This window comes from Aspergillus lucknowensis (assembly GCF_044049455.1).
Source record: "Aspergillus lucknowensis strain CBS 449.75 chromosome Unknown BJX67scaffold_11, whole genome shotgun sequence".
Classification (NCBI taxonomy): Eukaryota; Fungi; Ascomycota; class Eurotiomycetes; order Eurotiales; family Aspergillaceae; genus Aspergillus; species Aspergillus lucknowensis.
In genome coordinates this window covers 169,657-185,173 of record NW_027263555.1, presented here as the reverse complement: position 1 = coordinate 185,173, position 15,517 = coordinate 169,657, and the positions used below count along the sequence as shown (strand labels likewise).

The 15,517-nt window shown below is 57.8% G+C and overlaps 7 protein-coding genes across 7 annotated transcripts; 5 read left to right on the top strand and 2 right to left on the bottom strand.

Annotated features, from left to right (window-relative positions):
• The first annotated feature begins 5 nt into the window (after nucleotides 1-5).
• On the top strand, nucleotides 6-2,471 carry BJX67DRAFT_348478 (uncharacterized protein). The gene has a single exon (XM_071028658.1). The coding sequence runs from the start codon at nucleotides 142-144 to the stop codon at nucleotides 1,750-1,752; it is 1,611 nt and encodes a 536-aa protein (XP_070887986.1). The 5' UTR covers nucleotides 6-141; the 3' UTR covers nucleotides 1,753-2,471.
• On the top strand, nucleotides 1,886-2,777 carry BJX67DRAFT_31382 (uncharacterized protein). Its single transcript, XM_071027196.1, has one exon. The coding sequence runs from the start codon at nucleotides 2,018-2,020 to the stop codon at nucleotides 2,744-2,746; it is 729 nt and encodes a 242-aa protein (XP_070887985.1). The 5' UTR covers nucleotides 1,886-2,017; the 3' UTR covers nucleotides 2,747-2,777.
• On the bottom strand, nucleotides 2,778-4,575 carry BJX67DRAFT_387116 (sugar porter family MFS transporter; the record flags this gene model as incomplete). The annotated part of the gene is made up of 3 exons (XM_071034182.1): nucleotides 2,778-3,935; nucleotides 3,979-4,287; nucleotides 4,337-4,575. The coding sequence occupies 3 exons, from the start codon at nucleotides 4,573-4,575 to the stop codon at nucleotides 2,894-2,896; spliced, it is 1,590 nt and encodes a 529-aa protein (XP_070887984.1). The 3' UTR covers nucleotides 2,778-2,893.
• Nucleotides 4,576-4,900: 325 nt separating this feature from the next.
• BJX67DRAFT_371008 (fungal specific transcription factor domain-containing protein) lies at nucleotides 4,901-7,046 on the top strand (the record flags this gene model as incomplete). Its single annotated transcript, XM_071031006.1, has 7 exons — nucleotides 4,901-4,998; nucleotides 5,070-5,144; nucleotides 5,200-5,275; nucleotides 5,330-5,964; nucleotides 6,010-6,171; nucleotides 6,218-6,760; nucleotides 6,830-7,046. The coding sequence occupies 7 exons, from the start codon at nucleotides 4,901-4,903 to the stop codon at nucleotides 7,044-7,046; spliced, it is 1,806 nt and encodes a 601-aa protein (XP_070887983.1).
• A 98-nt stretch (nucleotides 7,047-7,144) lies between these two features.
• Nucleotides 7,145-9,375, top strand: BJX67DRAFT_387110 (glycoside hydrolase family 2 protein). Its single transcript, XM_071034181.1, has 3 exons — nucleotides 7,145-8,654; nucleotides 8,709-9,116; nucleotides 9,169-9,375. Exons 1-3 carry the CDS (start codon nucleotides 7,234-7,236, stop codon nucleotides 9,299-9,301), a joined length of 1,962 nt encoding a protein of 653 aa, XP_070887982.1. The 5' UTR covers nucleotides 7,145-7,233; the 3' UTR covers nucleotides 9,302-9,375.
• Nucleotides 9,376-9,860: 485 nt separating this feature from the next.
• BJX67DRAFT_387107 (putative beta-galactosidase) lies at nucleotides 9,861-13,112 on the top strand (the record flags this gene model as incomplete). The annotated part of the gene is made up of 3 exons (XM_071034180.1): nucleotides 9,861-10,443; nucleotides 10,490-11,870; nucleotides 11,918-13,112. The coding sequence occupies 3 exons, from the start codon at nucleotides 9,861-9,863 to the stop codon at nucleotides 13,110-13,112; spliced, it is 3,159 nt and encodes a 1,052-aa protein (XP_070887981.1).
• Nucleotides 13,113-13,407: 295 nt separating this feature from the next.
• On the bottom strand, nucleotides 13,408-15,304 carry BJX67DRAFT_348468 (general substrate transporter). The gene has a single exon (XM_071028657.1). The coding sequence runs from the start codon at nucleotides 14,847-14,849 to the stop codon at nucleotides 13,608-13,610; it is 1,242 nt and encodes a 413-aa protein (XP_070887980.1). The 5' UTR covers nucleotides 14,850-15,304; the 3' UTR covers nucleotides 13,408-13,607.
• Between the last annotated feature and the right edge of the window lie 213 nt (nucleotides 15,305-15,517).

Below are 15,517 nucleotides of genomic sequence, written 5' to 3'. Positions count from 1 at the left end.
CATCTGCTCGCGGAGGTCCCAGTCTATGGGTGGGAGGTAGGACCATTGGGGGGGGTAACTGATCCAGCTTTGCGGCTTGATGATATCTGGCCGTGTGTCTACTTCTCTGGGCTGCGTACGCTGTCTCTGTATGGCCTGGAAATGGAGGGGATTGCAGCTCTGCTTGCACAACACAGCCATCGGATTTGCCGAGTGCAGCACCTGCGTCTCGCGGTGAAGTCCAGTCCAACACGCTCTTCTGCTGAGCTCCAAGCGCTTGTCAACCTGCCACAATCGCTCGCTCTGTTTTCGATACGCTGGGATCATAATCTAGACGACGGAGAACCGGCGCCGGAAATTTCAGTGGCTGACGTCTGGGACGCGCTACAGAAACACCGAGAGAGTCTCGAGCAACTTGCAGTCCTCTATAACGCGCACGAGCTGGACGAACCTACTCCCGGGCATTTTGGTTCTCTCCAGACATTTCCGTACTTGAAACGACTCGACATTCAGCTAGAAGTTCTTCTGGACGGTATGACGACAGAGCGACTCGCTCCATTCCGCTTAAAGGACACCATCCCAGACAGTCTTGACTGCCTGTTCCTCTATCCCGGTTGGGTTTACGAAGTAGGCGCCAACTTCCTAGCCACCGAGCTCCAAGCCATGGTTGCCGGGCGAAGCCGGCCCCTCAAAGTACTTGCACTTGATGGTGCCCTGGCCTTTCCGTACAACTGCGAAGAGACTGGGGGTTTCGTGGATATGCCACCTGCGAACTCGGGACCATATTCGCGTCTTTGGACGCTGTGCAAACAAGCCGGCACCCAGCTACACGTCTCGGCCGGTTGTAACGATTCATCCATTTATGGACGTTGCGAGTTTCACGAGGGAGGAACTTGCGGGTGGGTCTGGCGCAAGACCTGGACCATCCGCGGCGATGGCATCAGGCGAAGCAGCACCAGAGTCGAACGGCTCCCCAAACCAGTTCCTTGGGAGAACCAAATAAAGACTCGCACAATGGCACTCCATGCGGTTCCATTTACTGACCACATGGGAAACGAAGCTTTCATGGTCTTCAAAAATGGTATCGACACCGAATTCTCGACACTCCCACCTCTGTTCCCCTTCGCCGTCTACTTTTCGCACCCTGGCGCAATCCCGTCGCCAGATGAGTCCGATCTGGTTGGCCTCTTCATTGACATCCGGGAAGGGGGGTTGAGTTCCGACTTCCACTTCCGGCTCGACGTTTACTTCCTCCCCGGCGCGAGTGAAGTAGACTGCAAGACGCACTATCTTGCTGAGCGGGCCTCCAGAGCGGATTACGAGACCATTATCCGGGAGTTCGAAGATCGAACACTTCAGCTGAGCGGACAGGGGGTTTCTTGTGACTCCTCTCACGCGCAGACCACCACGCGTCTGCCCGGAATGGCCCGCTCCCACCCGGGTCTTGAGCCCTACCGCGGTCTCCTTTTATTATGCGCCCAGCCCGTCTGGCGCGATGGTGCAGAACGGATCTCCTGCGTGCTGTTTGATAAGCTCGCGGTCGAGGATACGACTAATGAGGGCGAAGGCGACGTCCATAACGACGCGTATCACAACGCCCCGGAAAGCACTACCCGCTCATTTCGAATCGCATACGACAGTCCCAAGTCTGGAGACGATGATGAGGAAACGATAGGCCGCTGGCTGCGTCATTCGACGAAGGATATACAGTCCGCGCACGAGTATGAGGATCTTCACTCGATGGCTGCAGGAATGGGGTGGACGAGCTGGTAACACTTCAGGCTGGTTCTGTCCTATTCAGACCATAATGGAGCAAGTAGGGCTTGGCTGGGGTTTATTATTGGAGAAGGCCAATTGTTAATAAGAACAAAGACAGCGAAGCAACTGTGATTCGTACGATGCTGGCTATCTGGACAGCAGATCAATCAGCTTATTGAGTCCGAATCGGGAAAGGCCTCGACCCAGAGTGAGGGCTGGCTCTCGTACTTAACCATGCCCGCCGAACAAAGAACCCCATGCATGCCTGTAACAGCCTCCCATGCATCCAACTGACGATTCAGATTTCGAAAAGCCCGGTCGCTCCTCGATGGAGGAATACGCAGGGCTCATCACCGGAGAGAACCTCCCTCGCAGTCCACGCGGCATTCGCGCGCATCTATCTAAATGTGCAGGAATCGCCGCCGGCCTGACCATCTCCCTCCTCTTAACCCTCTGCATCTACCTCCTCCTCCTTCGAAACCTTCCCGTCGAAGTCCAGACCCTCGTCGAAGACTACGGCTACACAGGCCCCCTCCCGATCCAATACAACGACACACGAGGCCCCTACATCGAATGCCCCGAGGTCCCATTCCCCGCCCACCCACCAGACTGCACCTTCGACCTCCTCGCAAACGGCTGGGTGCCGAACCCCTGCTTCGACGCGGAGCTCCACCACGACATGGTCGACGGGCATGACTACGGCTTTTTTCGCGACCGATGGGGGAAGGACAAGCTGCACCAGGACGTCATCCTGCGCGGGAACATCTCGGACTTCGCGACGGGGCTGTGGGTGCATTTCCACGAGCATGTCGACCACTGCTGGTACCTGCTGAACGGGTCTGTGCGGGCGACGGCGATGCAGTCCATTGGGAGGTTGGATGTCTGGGTGGACGAGGAGCATATGCAGCATTGCTTTGGGCTTATCAAGAAGAAGGGCGATCCGACGTTCATTGATTACCATGTCAAGGCGCTATTTTGGCACCATCGGTGTTATCTTGGGCGGGTTTAGCTCATATCTTCAAGAATGCGACTGCAGCGTATTTGTGGAATGTATCTGGATGCCAGTTATATTAACATAGTACGGCTGCATACGACCCAAGACTAAGCATGATCTCGTACGACAACCTTGACATCCAGCCCGAAAGCCATCTGCCTGCTACACCTGCACCTTATCCCCCTCAACATGCATCGTACTCAGCACCGTCCCCGTATCCCGCTTCACCAAGCTCCTCTTTACCGGATCCGGCGCCGAAAAGACCTCCTCCAGCTCCTCGAGCGTGCGATCCTTCGTCTCGGGGAAATAAAACCACATAACCACAATCTCAATCAGATCCCAGAACACAAAGACCAGGTAGAAGTAGTAGTGGATGTGCTCGAACGCCGGCGCCGAGCTATACTGGATGATCGTGCTACTTATGGACGAGGCCAGGTTCCCGACGGCGGTCCCCTTCGCGCGCGTCGTCGTCGTCAGCGTCTCGGCAATGTACATCGACTGCAGCGGGGTCCAGCCGAAGGAGAAGATGATGCCGAAGAGGTAGATGAACGCGATGGTGGTGTTGGCCGCGGAGGTATTGGCGGGATCTTCGGTTGCGAGCTTGGAGGTGCCCGTGATTATTGCGAAGGCGACGGAGCAGAAGAGCAACGAGTAGATGAGTAAGGGGCGACGGCCGATGGTGTCGGTCATCCTTGCGCCTGTGATGGCGCCGAGGAACGAGAGGGGCGGGTAGATGCCGTTCAGGAGGAGCTTCTTGCTCTCGGACACGATACCGGCGTTCTCGAGCATCACGGGGAGGTAGTAGCTTGTCACGGAGTTGCCAGAGAGCTGGCCGAAGCAGGCCATTCCGATGGCGCAGATGAGCCGGCGCCGTGCGGAGTGGCCAGTATACAGCTCGCGGTAGTCCCACCAGGCCTTGTCGGAGCCGTCGGTGGCGATGCTCTGCTGCATTTCCTTGAGCTGCAGGACGACGATGGGATGGTTTGCGTCGCCGTCTCCGTGGTATCGCGCGAGGACGGCGGCTGCTTCTTCGGACCGGTCCTGCGCCATCAGCCAGCGTGGTGACTCGGGGATGAACCAGACGCCGATGGCGACGAAGACGGAGGAAATAAGCTGGCACCAGATGGGGATGCGGAAGGAGTCGGGGTTGTCGAGTTTCGCGCATCCATACACGACCCAGCTGGCCACGATCGAGCCGATGTACCTGTTCGTGTTAGCGATGCAATGGAAACTTGCAAGAAACTCACCAGGTGCAGTTGTAGAGGCCCGTGAGCGTCCCTCTCCAGGCAGGGTGCGCCATCTCGCTCACGTAGCACGGGGCGGACACACAGCAGAAGCTGACTCCGAACCCTAAGATGAAGCGTCCGGCAAGGAACATGCCCCTGTTGACGGAGGGGCTTTGCACGCAGGTGCCGATGATGATGATCAGAGCTCCGACGAACATTCCCACTCGACGGCCCCAGTAGTCATTGACGGGTCCTGTGAAGAACACGGCGGGGATGGACCCGATGTTGTAGATGGCGAAGACGAGGCCGGTACTCGAGCCAGCAGATTTCCTGGCCTGTTAGAATGAGAATCCTACATGGCACCGACGTGCGAACGTACATGTGGAAAAACTCCTGGTAAGAGGTCATCGCGTTGATGCCGCCCATGAGCGAGCCATCGTAGCCGTTGAGACAGCCGCAGAGGTACGCGACGAGCAGACACGCATACAGACGGAACATCGACAGCGTCAACGGGTTGTATTTGGCGTTGAGTGCGTCGTGGGCCACCCTCACCTCCTCCGCCTCGCCCACGGCCTCCTGCTGCTCTGCGACAGGCTTGACAGTCTTCTCGTCAGTCATGTTGAAGCTGTGCGATCTGCTGGATTTTCGACGTCTGGGCCGGCTTCTTATATTCTCTGCAGGGGTCGCTGGGACGGCTAAAGGAGACCAATCGGCGAATGGCGAGGGCTTCATCCCCAGGCCCTGCGCTGTGCTAACCCGCTTGAGAAATTTCCCCACGGGGCTGCCTGTCTCCAACGACGCTCGGGGGTGTCGGGACCGAAGCGAATCCTGTCGCGCCGGTTCTCGACTTCCCCGCTTCGAATGTGCGAGATCATGGCTTTCCATTGGCGGCCGCTATATTAGCTGTGCAGACTGCCCAGGTGCTCATCCCGACTCTCCAAGAATGGATGCAGAGTCTGAGTCTCGCAAGCGCAAGAGGACCTCCCACGCGGTAAACTCCCCGAGAAACCCGGTGCATGGCGTTTGCTCACCTGTGCTAGTGTGACTCGTGTCGCCATCGCAAAGTCCGGTGAGTCGCGACGCTGCGTTGACGACTGGGCTAATTCCTGCAGCTGCGATGGCCGCCAGCCATGCGCCACCTGTTCGTCCACCGGCGAGGACTGTCTTTACGGCGCTGAGGCCATACCGTGAGTCCCCCCTAGCGGAGGGTACCTCCTGTTTCCTGGGCTCAAACGTTCGCAGGAAAAGCAAGTCGGACTTGATTCTCGATGTGGCCCTGAGGTCGGAGCACATCCTGCGTGAAATGTCCGCCCACCTGGTGAGCCTCGACGACGCCGTTGCCCTGATGTCCCTGACACATTCATCGTGGTAGCGTACGCTTCTCGGACCTGGCAGCCCCGTAGACCCCCGAGTGGCCCCCTCTCCGCTGGCCTTCTTCTCTCCCGCGACGATAGACTCAACACATCGCCCTGGGAGTCCGCCGGACCAGATCTCGAATGCGATCCTCTCGCAGTTCCACTCCTCCACGACCGAGTCGATCCTCGCCTGGCCGCATTTCAAGGACTTCCATGCGCTGCGCCAGAATTATCGCGGGTCCGTCTTTCATCTGGAGAGCTTACGGCCGTCGCTGAAGCATCGCTCGTCGGGAGTGCTGCCCTATGTAGCCAAGTCCGAGGTTGACAACATCCTTCGAAGCTTCGAAGAGAATGTCAACTTCTGGTATCCGACGCTGTCCCGGGCCACCCGTACCGAAGTGGAGCTCCAAACCCTCTCGAGCGGTCTCGATGAGGGTATCAGCTCTTGTCTTTCGCTGCTGGTCATGGCGCTAGGCTGCGCGAGTGAGCTCATCCACTGTGTCGGCAGTGATATCGAAGAATGCGCGGATGCGGAGCAGCACCATCGATGGCGGCTGATGAGCGGGCTGTACTTTGACCTTGCGTTCAAGAAGATCTATCTGGCGCAGGCAGAGTGTTCAACCGAAGCCGTTCAGTGTCTCTTCTTCACAGCGTGAGCCATACTGTCTCCTCACAGCACAAGCACTAACACGGCCAGCCTGTTCTTCGCCTTCCTCCAACGCCCTATCCAAGCCTGGTCCTTCATCAGCGCAGCGGCAATCAAGTGCCGACTTCTCCTCTCATATCCCGCGTCGGAGTCTGCCCCAGAGCAGCAAGAGTGTCTCCGTCGGATATTCTGGTCGTGCTATATCCTCGAAAGGTGGTTGGTTACTCCGTTATATTCTAGTCTTCTCTAACATATCCAGTGACTACCTCGCCGAACTCGCCGCCCTCCCCCAAACCGGCATCGCAGACATCGAATCGTCCGTCCCCCTCCCAGGCGAGTACCACACGCACGCCTCCCCAGCGACAGAGGAGCAATCCTCCCTCTACTTCCTGGCCTGCATCTCCATGCGCCGCCTCCTCAACCGCGTCCACGACCTCCTCTACGCACGCAACAACGGCGTCGCCTCAGACGTGGCCCAATTCCCCTCGGTCGTCGCAGAGCTCGACCACCAGCTCCAGAAATGGAAGGACCTCCTCCCACCCCCGTTCCAGTTCTCAGTCGACCGCGACCCCGCGCAGTCCATTGAGGCGGGCTTCCTGCGCCAACGCTATCTCACCTGTAAGAGTGTCATCTACCGACCGTACCTGACATGGGCGCTGTCGCTCACGACCCGCGGCGACCCCGTCCCGGGGACGGTGTACGAGGGGTGCAAGACGTGTCTCGAGGCTTGTTGCCTGCATGCGCAGAATCTGCAGGGGTTCCCGCAGACGGTCATGGTTGATACGTGGATATGTTCGCTTTCGTGTGTCCCGCCCTACCACCCCTCCCTTACTCTGTCTGTGTACTTAACATCTAACCTCATTTCGCACAGAATGGCCTCGGTCATGCTCATCACCCTCGCTACAGCACGGGAAACGGCGCTGCGACCCAGCCTGCCGCCGGATGCGGTCGGGATTGGCCCGAAATTGAGGAAGCATTTGACGGAGTGGATGCAGGTTCCGGGGGCGGGGGTGTCGCCGAGTGTGTTGCAGAGTATCCGGCTGATTGAGGATGCGAGTATCTCCCTGAGTACTATTCTAGACGGGTAATGTATCGTCTTTACATAAATATGAAACCACCAAGCGAGAGTCCCTGGGTCTCATCCTGCTACGTCATCAGCGCGGGGTAGCGACTATCACTATCAAACCACCATTTAAGCAGCATCTCAGCAACCCCAGCATTATTCCCATCTCAAATCTCCTAAGAACAACAATTGACCACGTAACCAAACAAAAAATGGAAAATACATACCCCCGCCCGGACTTTACCCGCAAAAACCTCACTTGGACCTCCCTCAACGGCCCCTGGTCCTTCCTCTTCGACGACGCAAACACCGGCCTCACCGAACAATGGCAAGCAACCGGCCTCCCCACCTCCACAGCACACCACAAAAAAACCACAATCACCGTCCCCTACGCCTTCCAGACCCCCGCATCAGGCATAAACCTGCAAGAGGCCCACGAAGTCATCTGGTACGAGCGCAGCATCTCGGACATCCGCACCCCGGCCCAACGAGACCTCGGCAACAATCACCTCGTTCTGCGCTTCGGCGCCGTCGACTACGAGTGCTCGGTCTGGGTCGACGGCCGCCTGTACGCTGAGCATCGCGGCGGCCAGGTCCCCTTTGACGTGGATATCACCGGGGCGTTTCCCCCTAGTGCTGCTGCGGCGGGGGAGGTAAGAAGAAGAGTGACGATTCGCGTGCGCGACTCGCCGACGGATTTGACGCAGCCGCGCGGCAAGCAGTACTGGGGTCCTGTGCCGGAGAGTATCTTCTATACGCCGACGAGTGGGATTTGGCAGGGGGTTTGGGTGGAGAGTGTGCCGCGGGTGCGGGTGCGGGATGCGAGTGGAGGTACGGTTTTGAGGGGGGATGTTGGGCAGGGAAGGCTGGAGGGGGTTGTGGCGATTGCGGGGAGACCGGCGCTGGAGAGGTGCACTGTTGGTGTTGTGGTTAGTTTGGCTGGGGAGGAGGTGGGAAGGCAGACGGGGGAGGTTCCCGTGGGGGAGGATTCTGTGGAGATTTCGGTGGACATGAGGGTTTCTGGGGATGTTGCGGGTAAGATCAGGCGTGAGGCAGGTATTACTGACGGCGCGTGGCAGGATGGAGTTGCGCTGTGGGCGCCTGAGCATCCGAATCTGTATGACATTGCGATATCTCTGTCTGGGGAGGATGGGACTGTGGTGGACGAGGTTCACACTACCATCGGCATGAGGAGTATCTCCTGGGAGAACGGAGATGGGACATTCCGACTCAACGGCAAGCCATACTTCCAGGCCCTCGTCCTCGACCAGGGCTACTGGCCTGATACCGGCCTCACACCCCCCTCGCCCGACGCCCTGAAGGCAGATATTGAAATGTCGAAGAAGATGGGCTTCAACGGGTGTCGCAAGCACCAGAAGGTGGAAGACCCAGTCTTCCTCTACTGGGCCGACCGACTCGGGTACCTGGTCTGGGACGAGATTGGCAATGCCTACGAATTCAGCCACGAGTACGTGGAGCGGTTCAACGATGAATGGTCGCAGGTCGTGAAGAGGGATCGCAATCATCCCAGTGTTGTCGTCTGGACGCCCATCAACGAGTCCTGGGGATACAAGAACTTGAAGGACAACGTCAAGGAGCGCCATCATATCCGTTTCTTGTACTCTCTAACCAAGTGCGCACTCTGGCGACCCCTATGAAACTGATTCTACACATACTAACGATCCAGATCCCTCGACCCAACCCGCCCCATCAACGACAACTGCGGCTGGGAGCACATTCAGACCGACCTCACCACATACCACGACTACAGCGACTCCGCTCAGCTGGCCGACATCTGCTCGAAAATGGAGGGCGGCATCCTAGCCCGAAAGCTGAACGGCGAGATGTTCACGGACCCCATCCGCCATCAGGGCGATGTTGTCGACCCCGGCTCCGACCATAAGCCTGGAGCACCCGTTATTTGCTCTGAGTTCGGCGGCGTGAACATCGCCCCTGCGAAGGATACGGAGGGATCTTCAAGAGACTGGGGATATACCACGGCCTCCGACCCTAAGGATCTGTTGGCTCGCCTAGAGAGGCTGGTTATGGCTGTCGTGAAGGGGGGGCATACGTGTGGATTTGTTTACACGCAATTGTAGGTCTTCTCCTGCGAATTACCGAAGATTTGCACGTACTGACGGCGCTAGATCTGATATCGAACAAGAGGTCAATGGCCTTTACTCCTATGATCGAAGGGAGAAGGTGCCTGCGGACAAGGTGAAGGCGATTTTTGATGCTGCGACAGAGTACTACTATGCGAATGTCGCGCCTAAAGCCTAAGCGGCATAGAAAGTTAAAAAGGGCAATAAAAAAGTGTATCAAGAAAGGAGCTTTAAAAATAGCACTGCGCTGTCTGAGATAGATAGACTCTCCCCCCGACCCAGCTGAGCAAGGACTCGTAAGCCAAGTCTTCTGTGAGACGATGGGGTGAGACGCCGACTAGGAGATCTGCCTTCCACAACCATTGCTTTAGCCGGCCGTCTAAACATGCAGCAGACAAAAATGGGTGGTCCAAGAGCTCTGCTTCCCCGCAGATCAGGGCTGTGGTAGCCACGGACCCGAGACCCCCGAGACTCCAACTCGGTAAATATGCAGGAAGTCCTATTCTTCCAATGACAGAAACAGATATCCCTCCATATTCTCCGCCGTCGTGGAGCCTGTTGTCTGCTCCGATATCCCCGGATTGGGGCCTCAATGCAGCTGCCAGCTACGTCAGCGGTTGACATCCCACGCAGTTTCAGCATTTAAGTCGGCCCTGGTTAACTGTGAGAGCTCGGAATTAAACATCGGATTATCCCCAAGGATCTCAAACCACCCACATCACCAGCCAAGAAACGAGATGGCCGAACAATCTGCAAACGACTGGGAGAACCCCGCCATCTTCCAGCGCAACCGCCTCAAGCCCCGCGCCTACTGGATTCCCGAGACGTCGCTATCGCTGAACGGTAATTGGGACTTCAACTACGTCTCGTCGCCGCTTCTCGCTCCTCTCCCGGACTCAAAACATGCTGCAGATGACGCTTCAGAACCAGAACCAGAGTGGAAACCCATTGCGGTCCCTGGGCACTGGCAGCTCCAGGGCTACGGGCGTCCACACTATACGAACGTCATCTTTCCCTTCCCTGCCAATCCGCCTTATGTACCGAGTGAGAACCCAACCGGTACATACAAGAGGACGTTCCATGTCCCGTCGACATGGGACAAGTCAGACCAGCTACGCCTGCGGTTCGACGGCGTCGACAGTGCATACCACGTCTGGGTAAACGGGGCCGAAGTCGGATATGCGCAGGGGAGTCGGAACCCGGCTGAGTTTGATATTTCGGGGGTTGTGAAGAGAGGGCAGACGAATGAGGTCTTTGTGCGTGTTTACCAATGGTCTGACGGGTCTTATATCGAGGATCAGGATCAGTGGTGGTTGTCCGGTACGTACTCTTGCATAGTGTTGGGGCAGAATATTGACCACTGTAGGGATTTTTCGTGATGTGACGCTCATCGCGTTTCCTTCGGCTGCACGGATTGAGGATTTCCATGTCAAGACCCTGCTGGACAAGGCCTATGTCGATGCGGAGCTGAATGTCTCTCTTGACCTGACGGCTACTACGGCCGGCACAGTGACAGTGACCCTGTTCGACCCCTTCAACGACAACAAGACCATCGGATCCAAAGAAGAAGCGTTCACCAACAGCGACGGAACCCTAACCTTCTCCCTCCCCGTGCAAAACCCCAGAAAGTGGACCGCCGAAACCCCCAACCTATACGACCTCGAGATATCCCTAACCATCGACGGCAACCCACTCCAAAAGATAACCCACAGAGTGGGCTTCCGACAAGTCGAGATCCTCAACGGCACCATCACCGTCAACGGCACCCCCATCCTCTTCCGCGGCGTCAACCGCCACGACCACCACCCGCTGCACGGCCGCGCCGTGCCCCTCCCTTTCCTCCGGCACGACCTCCTCCTCATGAAGCAGCACAACGTCAACTCCGTCCGCTGCTGCCACTACCCGTCGCACCCGCAGCTGTTCGCCCTCTGCGACGAGCTAGGCCTCTGGGTCATGGACGAGGCAGACCTCGAGTGCCACGGGTTCTACGACGCCGTCGCCCGCCCGCTCGATATCCCGGAGTCGATGGACTACGACCAGCGCAAGAAGCTGACCTTCGCGCAGGCGGCGGAGTTTACCTCCAACAACCCCGCGTGGAGGGAGGCGTACGTCGACCGCGCGATCCAGATGGTGCACCGCGACAAGAACTATGCCTCGGTGGTGATCTGGTCGCTCGGGAACGAGGCGTTCTACGGCGCGAACCATAAGGCCATGTATGAGTATATCAGGGGCCAGGACCCGAGTCGGCCGGTCCATTACGAGGGGGACATGAATGCCGAGACGGCGGACATGTACTCGTACATGTACCCGTCCGTCAAGCGGATCGAGAGACTGGCGCAGGAGGAGGGCGACGATTTCACGAAGCCCATTGTACTCTGTGAGTATGCACATGCGATGGGGAATGCCCCGGGCGGGTTGGAGGATTATATGAATGCGTTCCGGAGGCATCGTCGGCTGCAGGGCGGATGGATCTGGGAGTGGGCGAACCATGGGCTGTGGGATGAGGAGAGGGGGTTCTATGCGTATGGAGGGGACTTCGGGGATGAGCCGAATGATGGCAATTTTGTGCTTGATGGGCTGCTCTTTAGCGATCATACGCCGACACCGGGGTTTGTGGAGCTGCGCAAGGAGTATGCGCCTGTGTGTGCGTGGTTGGAGGGGGGTGCGATCCACGTTGAGAATCGGCATGACTTTGTCAACCTGGACGGGCTGAAGGCTGTCTACAAGGTTGAGGCACTGGGTGAAGAGTAAGTTACTAGTCCTTTTGGTTCAGCAGTATTCTCACAAGACATAGATCCAAGGTCCTCGCCGCTGGAACCCTAGATATCCCCGATATCCAGGCTGGACAGACTGGCCAGCTCAGTTTTCCTGCCTCTTCCTCATACAAGAAGACCGCCGGCACAGAGACCTGGCTGACAGTGTCATTCATCACAAAATACGCCTCGCAATGGTCCGACGCGGGCTACGAGATCGCCTGGTTCCAGCACCGCCTCGACGTCGCCTCGATCCCTGCGGCTCCATCACCAAAAGCCACTTTCCCACTGACAGCACACTCGACCAAGTCGCACCACATCATCACAGGAACAGACTTCACAATCGCCTTCTCCCGCACCACGGGCTCCCTCACCTCCTGGAACGCACAAGGCCAAGAGCTCCTCTCCTCCGGCTCCACCACCTCCCCCCTAACCCTCGGCTTCTGGCGCCCCCCAACGGACAACGACATCCCCTGGGATCTAGGCCAATGGCGCCGCTACGGCCTCGACACTCTCAGCCCACGCCTCCGCTCAATAACCGTCTCCCGCGTGAACGAGTCCACCCTCGAACTCCGAATGGACACCTTCATCTCCCCACCAATCCTCGCCTGGGGGTTCGAAACAACGACAACCTACCGTGTAACAGGCGACGGCGCCCTAACCGTACGGTCACACATCAAGCCGACAGGCGCAAAGCCCACAGACATCCCGCGAGTCGGGTTCGACCTCCTCCTCGACGACCGCCTAGACAATGCAGCCTGGTTCGGCCTGGGACCCGGCGAGGCATACGCCGACAAGAAGCGCGCCCAACGCGTCGGGATCTACACGGCCACTGCGGAGGAACTGCACACGCCGTACGAGGTCCCGCAAGAGGGCGGGAACAGGATGGGGACGCGGTGGCTGAGGCTCGGCGATACGCGCGGCCGGGGGGTGAAAGTTACCCGGCTCTCCGCGGCAGAGGTAGATGCAGCTGCAGGTGCAGATGCAGGTGTCAAGGACGACGAGGAGAGACTCTTCCAGTGGGTTGCGACGCGGTATAGTGCCGAGGCGGTAGAGAAGGCGAAGCATGCCAACGAGCTTGTGCCTGAGAAGAGGGTGCGCGTGAGACTTGATGTTGAGACTTGTGGTGTCGGGACGGGGGCGTGTGGGCCCACGACGCTGGAGAAATACCGGGTGCCGTGCGAGGAGAGGGAGTTTGGGTTTCGGATTGAGAGTGTTTTTGAGGATTTTGCGTGACTGTGGTGCTAGTCTCTGGGGGAGAGCAACTGATGATATAAGAAGCAGAATCAGATTTTCTTTCGCGATATGAGATGGATAGGCCGGTCTGGCCTCCCAGTGAGCCGAGCGCCGAGATCGTGATGTTTCTCAAAACAATGAAACCAATTCCAGCGAGGGAGATGCACTGGGTTATATTAGTATGGTCCATTAGGTGGGCAGGTTAATATTTAGGGCTTGGTGGTGTGGCTTTAGAGGAGCTCAAAAGATGGGCAATCTCTGTGGTTATTTGCTTGCAGATAGTGGCAAATCCATTCCCATGGCATGGAATAGCTCCAAATCAATTGTTTTCTTGTTGTCGATGGCGGTCCACCTGGACCGCCATCTGTAATATAACGCAAAGTCTGGAATAGCTGACACCGGGCCAGCTGAATCAAGACCTGATCAATGAGTAAAAGACCTTTTCCTTGTAGATTTTCTACAACCAGCCGTCCAATCTTACACCCAGATCTATACTCAAGCACTACAAGCGGGCGTCTCGTTCGCCATCCCGCCTCGACTGGCATCAACAATATCTACCCGATACCTCGCAAACCTCCGACTCGGAACCCGCCTCTCAAAGAGCACATCCAGCTCCTCAAAAGTCCGCCCCCTCGTCTCCGGAAGCCAGAAGAAGCAATACACAGCGCACAGCGCACTCGTCCCGGCGAAAAAGAACCCCATTTTGCCGCGCCAGTCGCCCTCGTCCTCGTTCATGGCGTAGGGAATCACGACCGCGAATACGACAGACCATACAAAGCAGCTGACTGTCGCGAGGGCGATTGTGAATCCGCGCAGGCGCGCAGAGGATACCTCGGCCAGGAGCACGTAGCAGAAGGGTCCGAGGGAGAGGTCGTAGACGAAGGTGCAGCCGAGCATGAGTGCGCACTGCGCCCAGACGACTGCGCTGCTGCTATTGTTGCGCGGGGCGAGGTCGACGGCGCCGATGGCGAAGAGAAGCAGTGCTAGTGCTGTGCATCCGAAGAGGTACATTGTGCGTCGGCCGATGTAGGAGAGCAGGAACCAGGAGATGCAGGTGCCGACGAACCCGATCGCGGTCAGGCCGAGGTTCATGGAGAACGCGTCTGCGGCATCGAGGCCGGCGAGTTCCATGAAGTGCACGGCGTAGCTGATGAAGAAGATGTTGCCTGTGAACGCTTGCATGCTGTATGCCATGACGCAGATGAGGAGGCGGCGGAGGTTCGGGCCGCGGAAGCACTCGAGGTAGTGAGGGCGGTTGCCCTGGAAGCTCTCTTCGAGCTTGAGGGTTTCGCGGATGTGTGCGAGTTTGTGGGTGACGTCGACGGTTGGGGTGGTGAGACGTCGGAGGGAGACAAGGGCCTCGTCGTAGCGGCCTTTGCGGCAGAGCCAGTACGGAGGGTCGGGGCAGAAGTAGACGAGGAAGAGCATGATGCAGGGGAGGGCCCATTGGGTTGCGATGGGAATCTTGTAGGACATGACTGTCTCGAGGGGCTCGGTGCCCTTGAGGATGCCCGAGGCAATGAGGGAGCCGATTGAGAAGGCGAGGTTGGTCATTGATGCTGCGAAGCCGCGCAGGACGAGTGGAGTGACCTCGCCGACGTAGGCCGAGGCGCAGATCGGGTAGAAGGCAATGATGCAGCCATTAACGAGTTGACCGACGAAGAGCTGGGCCGGGGAGTCGCTGAAGAACTGGATGAAGATGAAGCCGATTGACATGATGGAGCAGACGGCAATCATGAGGCGTGGGCCGAAGCGGTCGTAGGCAACGGCTGAGAGAAGAGCACCGACGATGGCTCCGAGCAGGTTTGCGTAGTTGAAGGCAGAGAGCCATTGGGCCGCGAGGATATACGAGCCCTCGTGGGAGTAGCCGTAGGTCTGTTTGAAGACGTCGAGGCCGACCAGGCCTTTCACCACGCCGCCGTCCTGGTCTGTTAGAATCGCAGAGAGATTATGGGGCGATAACCTACAATTCCCTTAAGAACAGTTGCCTGTATCCGTTAGCATGCGACACTGAGCGGACAGAATACGCACCAGGTTCATGAACATTCCCCAGGCGACGGAAGGCCAGTGCCGTCGCGCAGCTTCCCAGAAGCGCAGGCTGTGCTCATCCTTGGTAAACTCGTAGGAGAGCTCTGCATCACGAATATCCGAGTCAGCAGGGAGCACTTGCACCAGCTGAACCTCCTTTTCTGACCCAGACATGGTGGCATGGACTGCTTCACGGACAGGCGCTCAGAGATTGCAGCCATCCGCTCTTGGCTCTGGCGGGGCAGGCAAAGAGAATTATTGGTCGCCATCAGGGTCCTCACTTATCTCGGAATAAGTATTCGTACAAGTGCTCGACGGCCTCAATATCGAAAGCCCTCATCATATCGGTCTACAATCCGACGTCAGGTGTTGTCTGC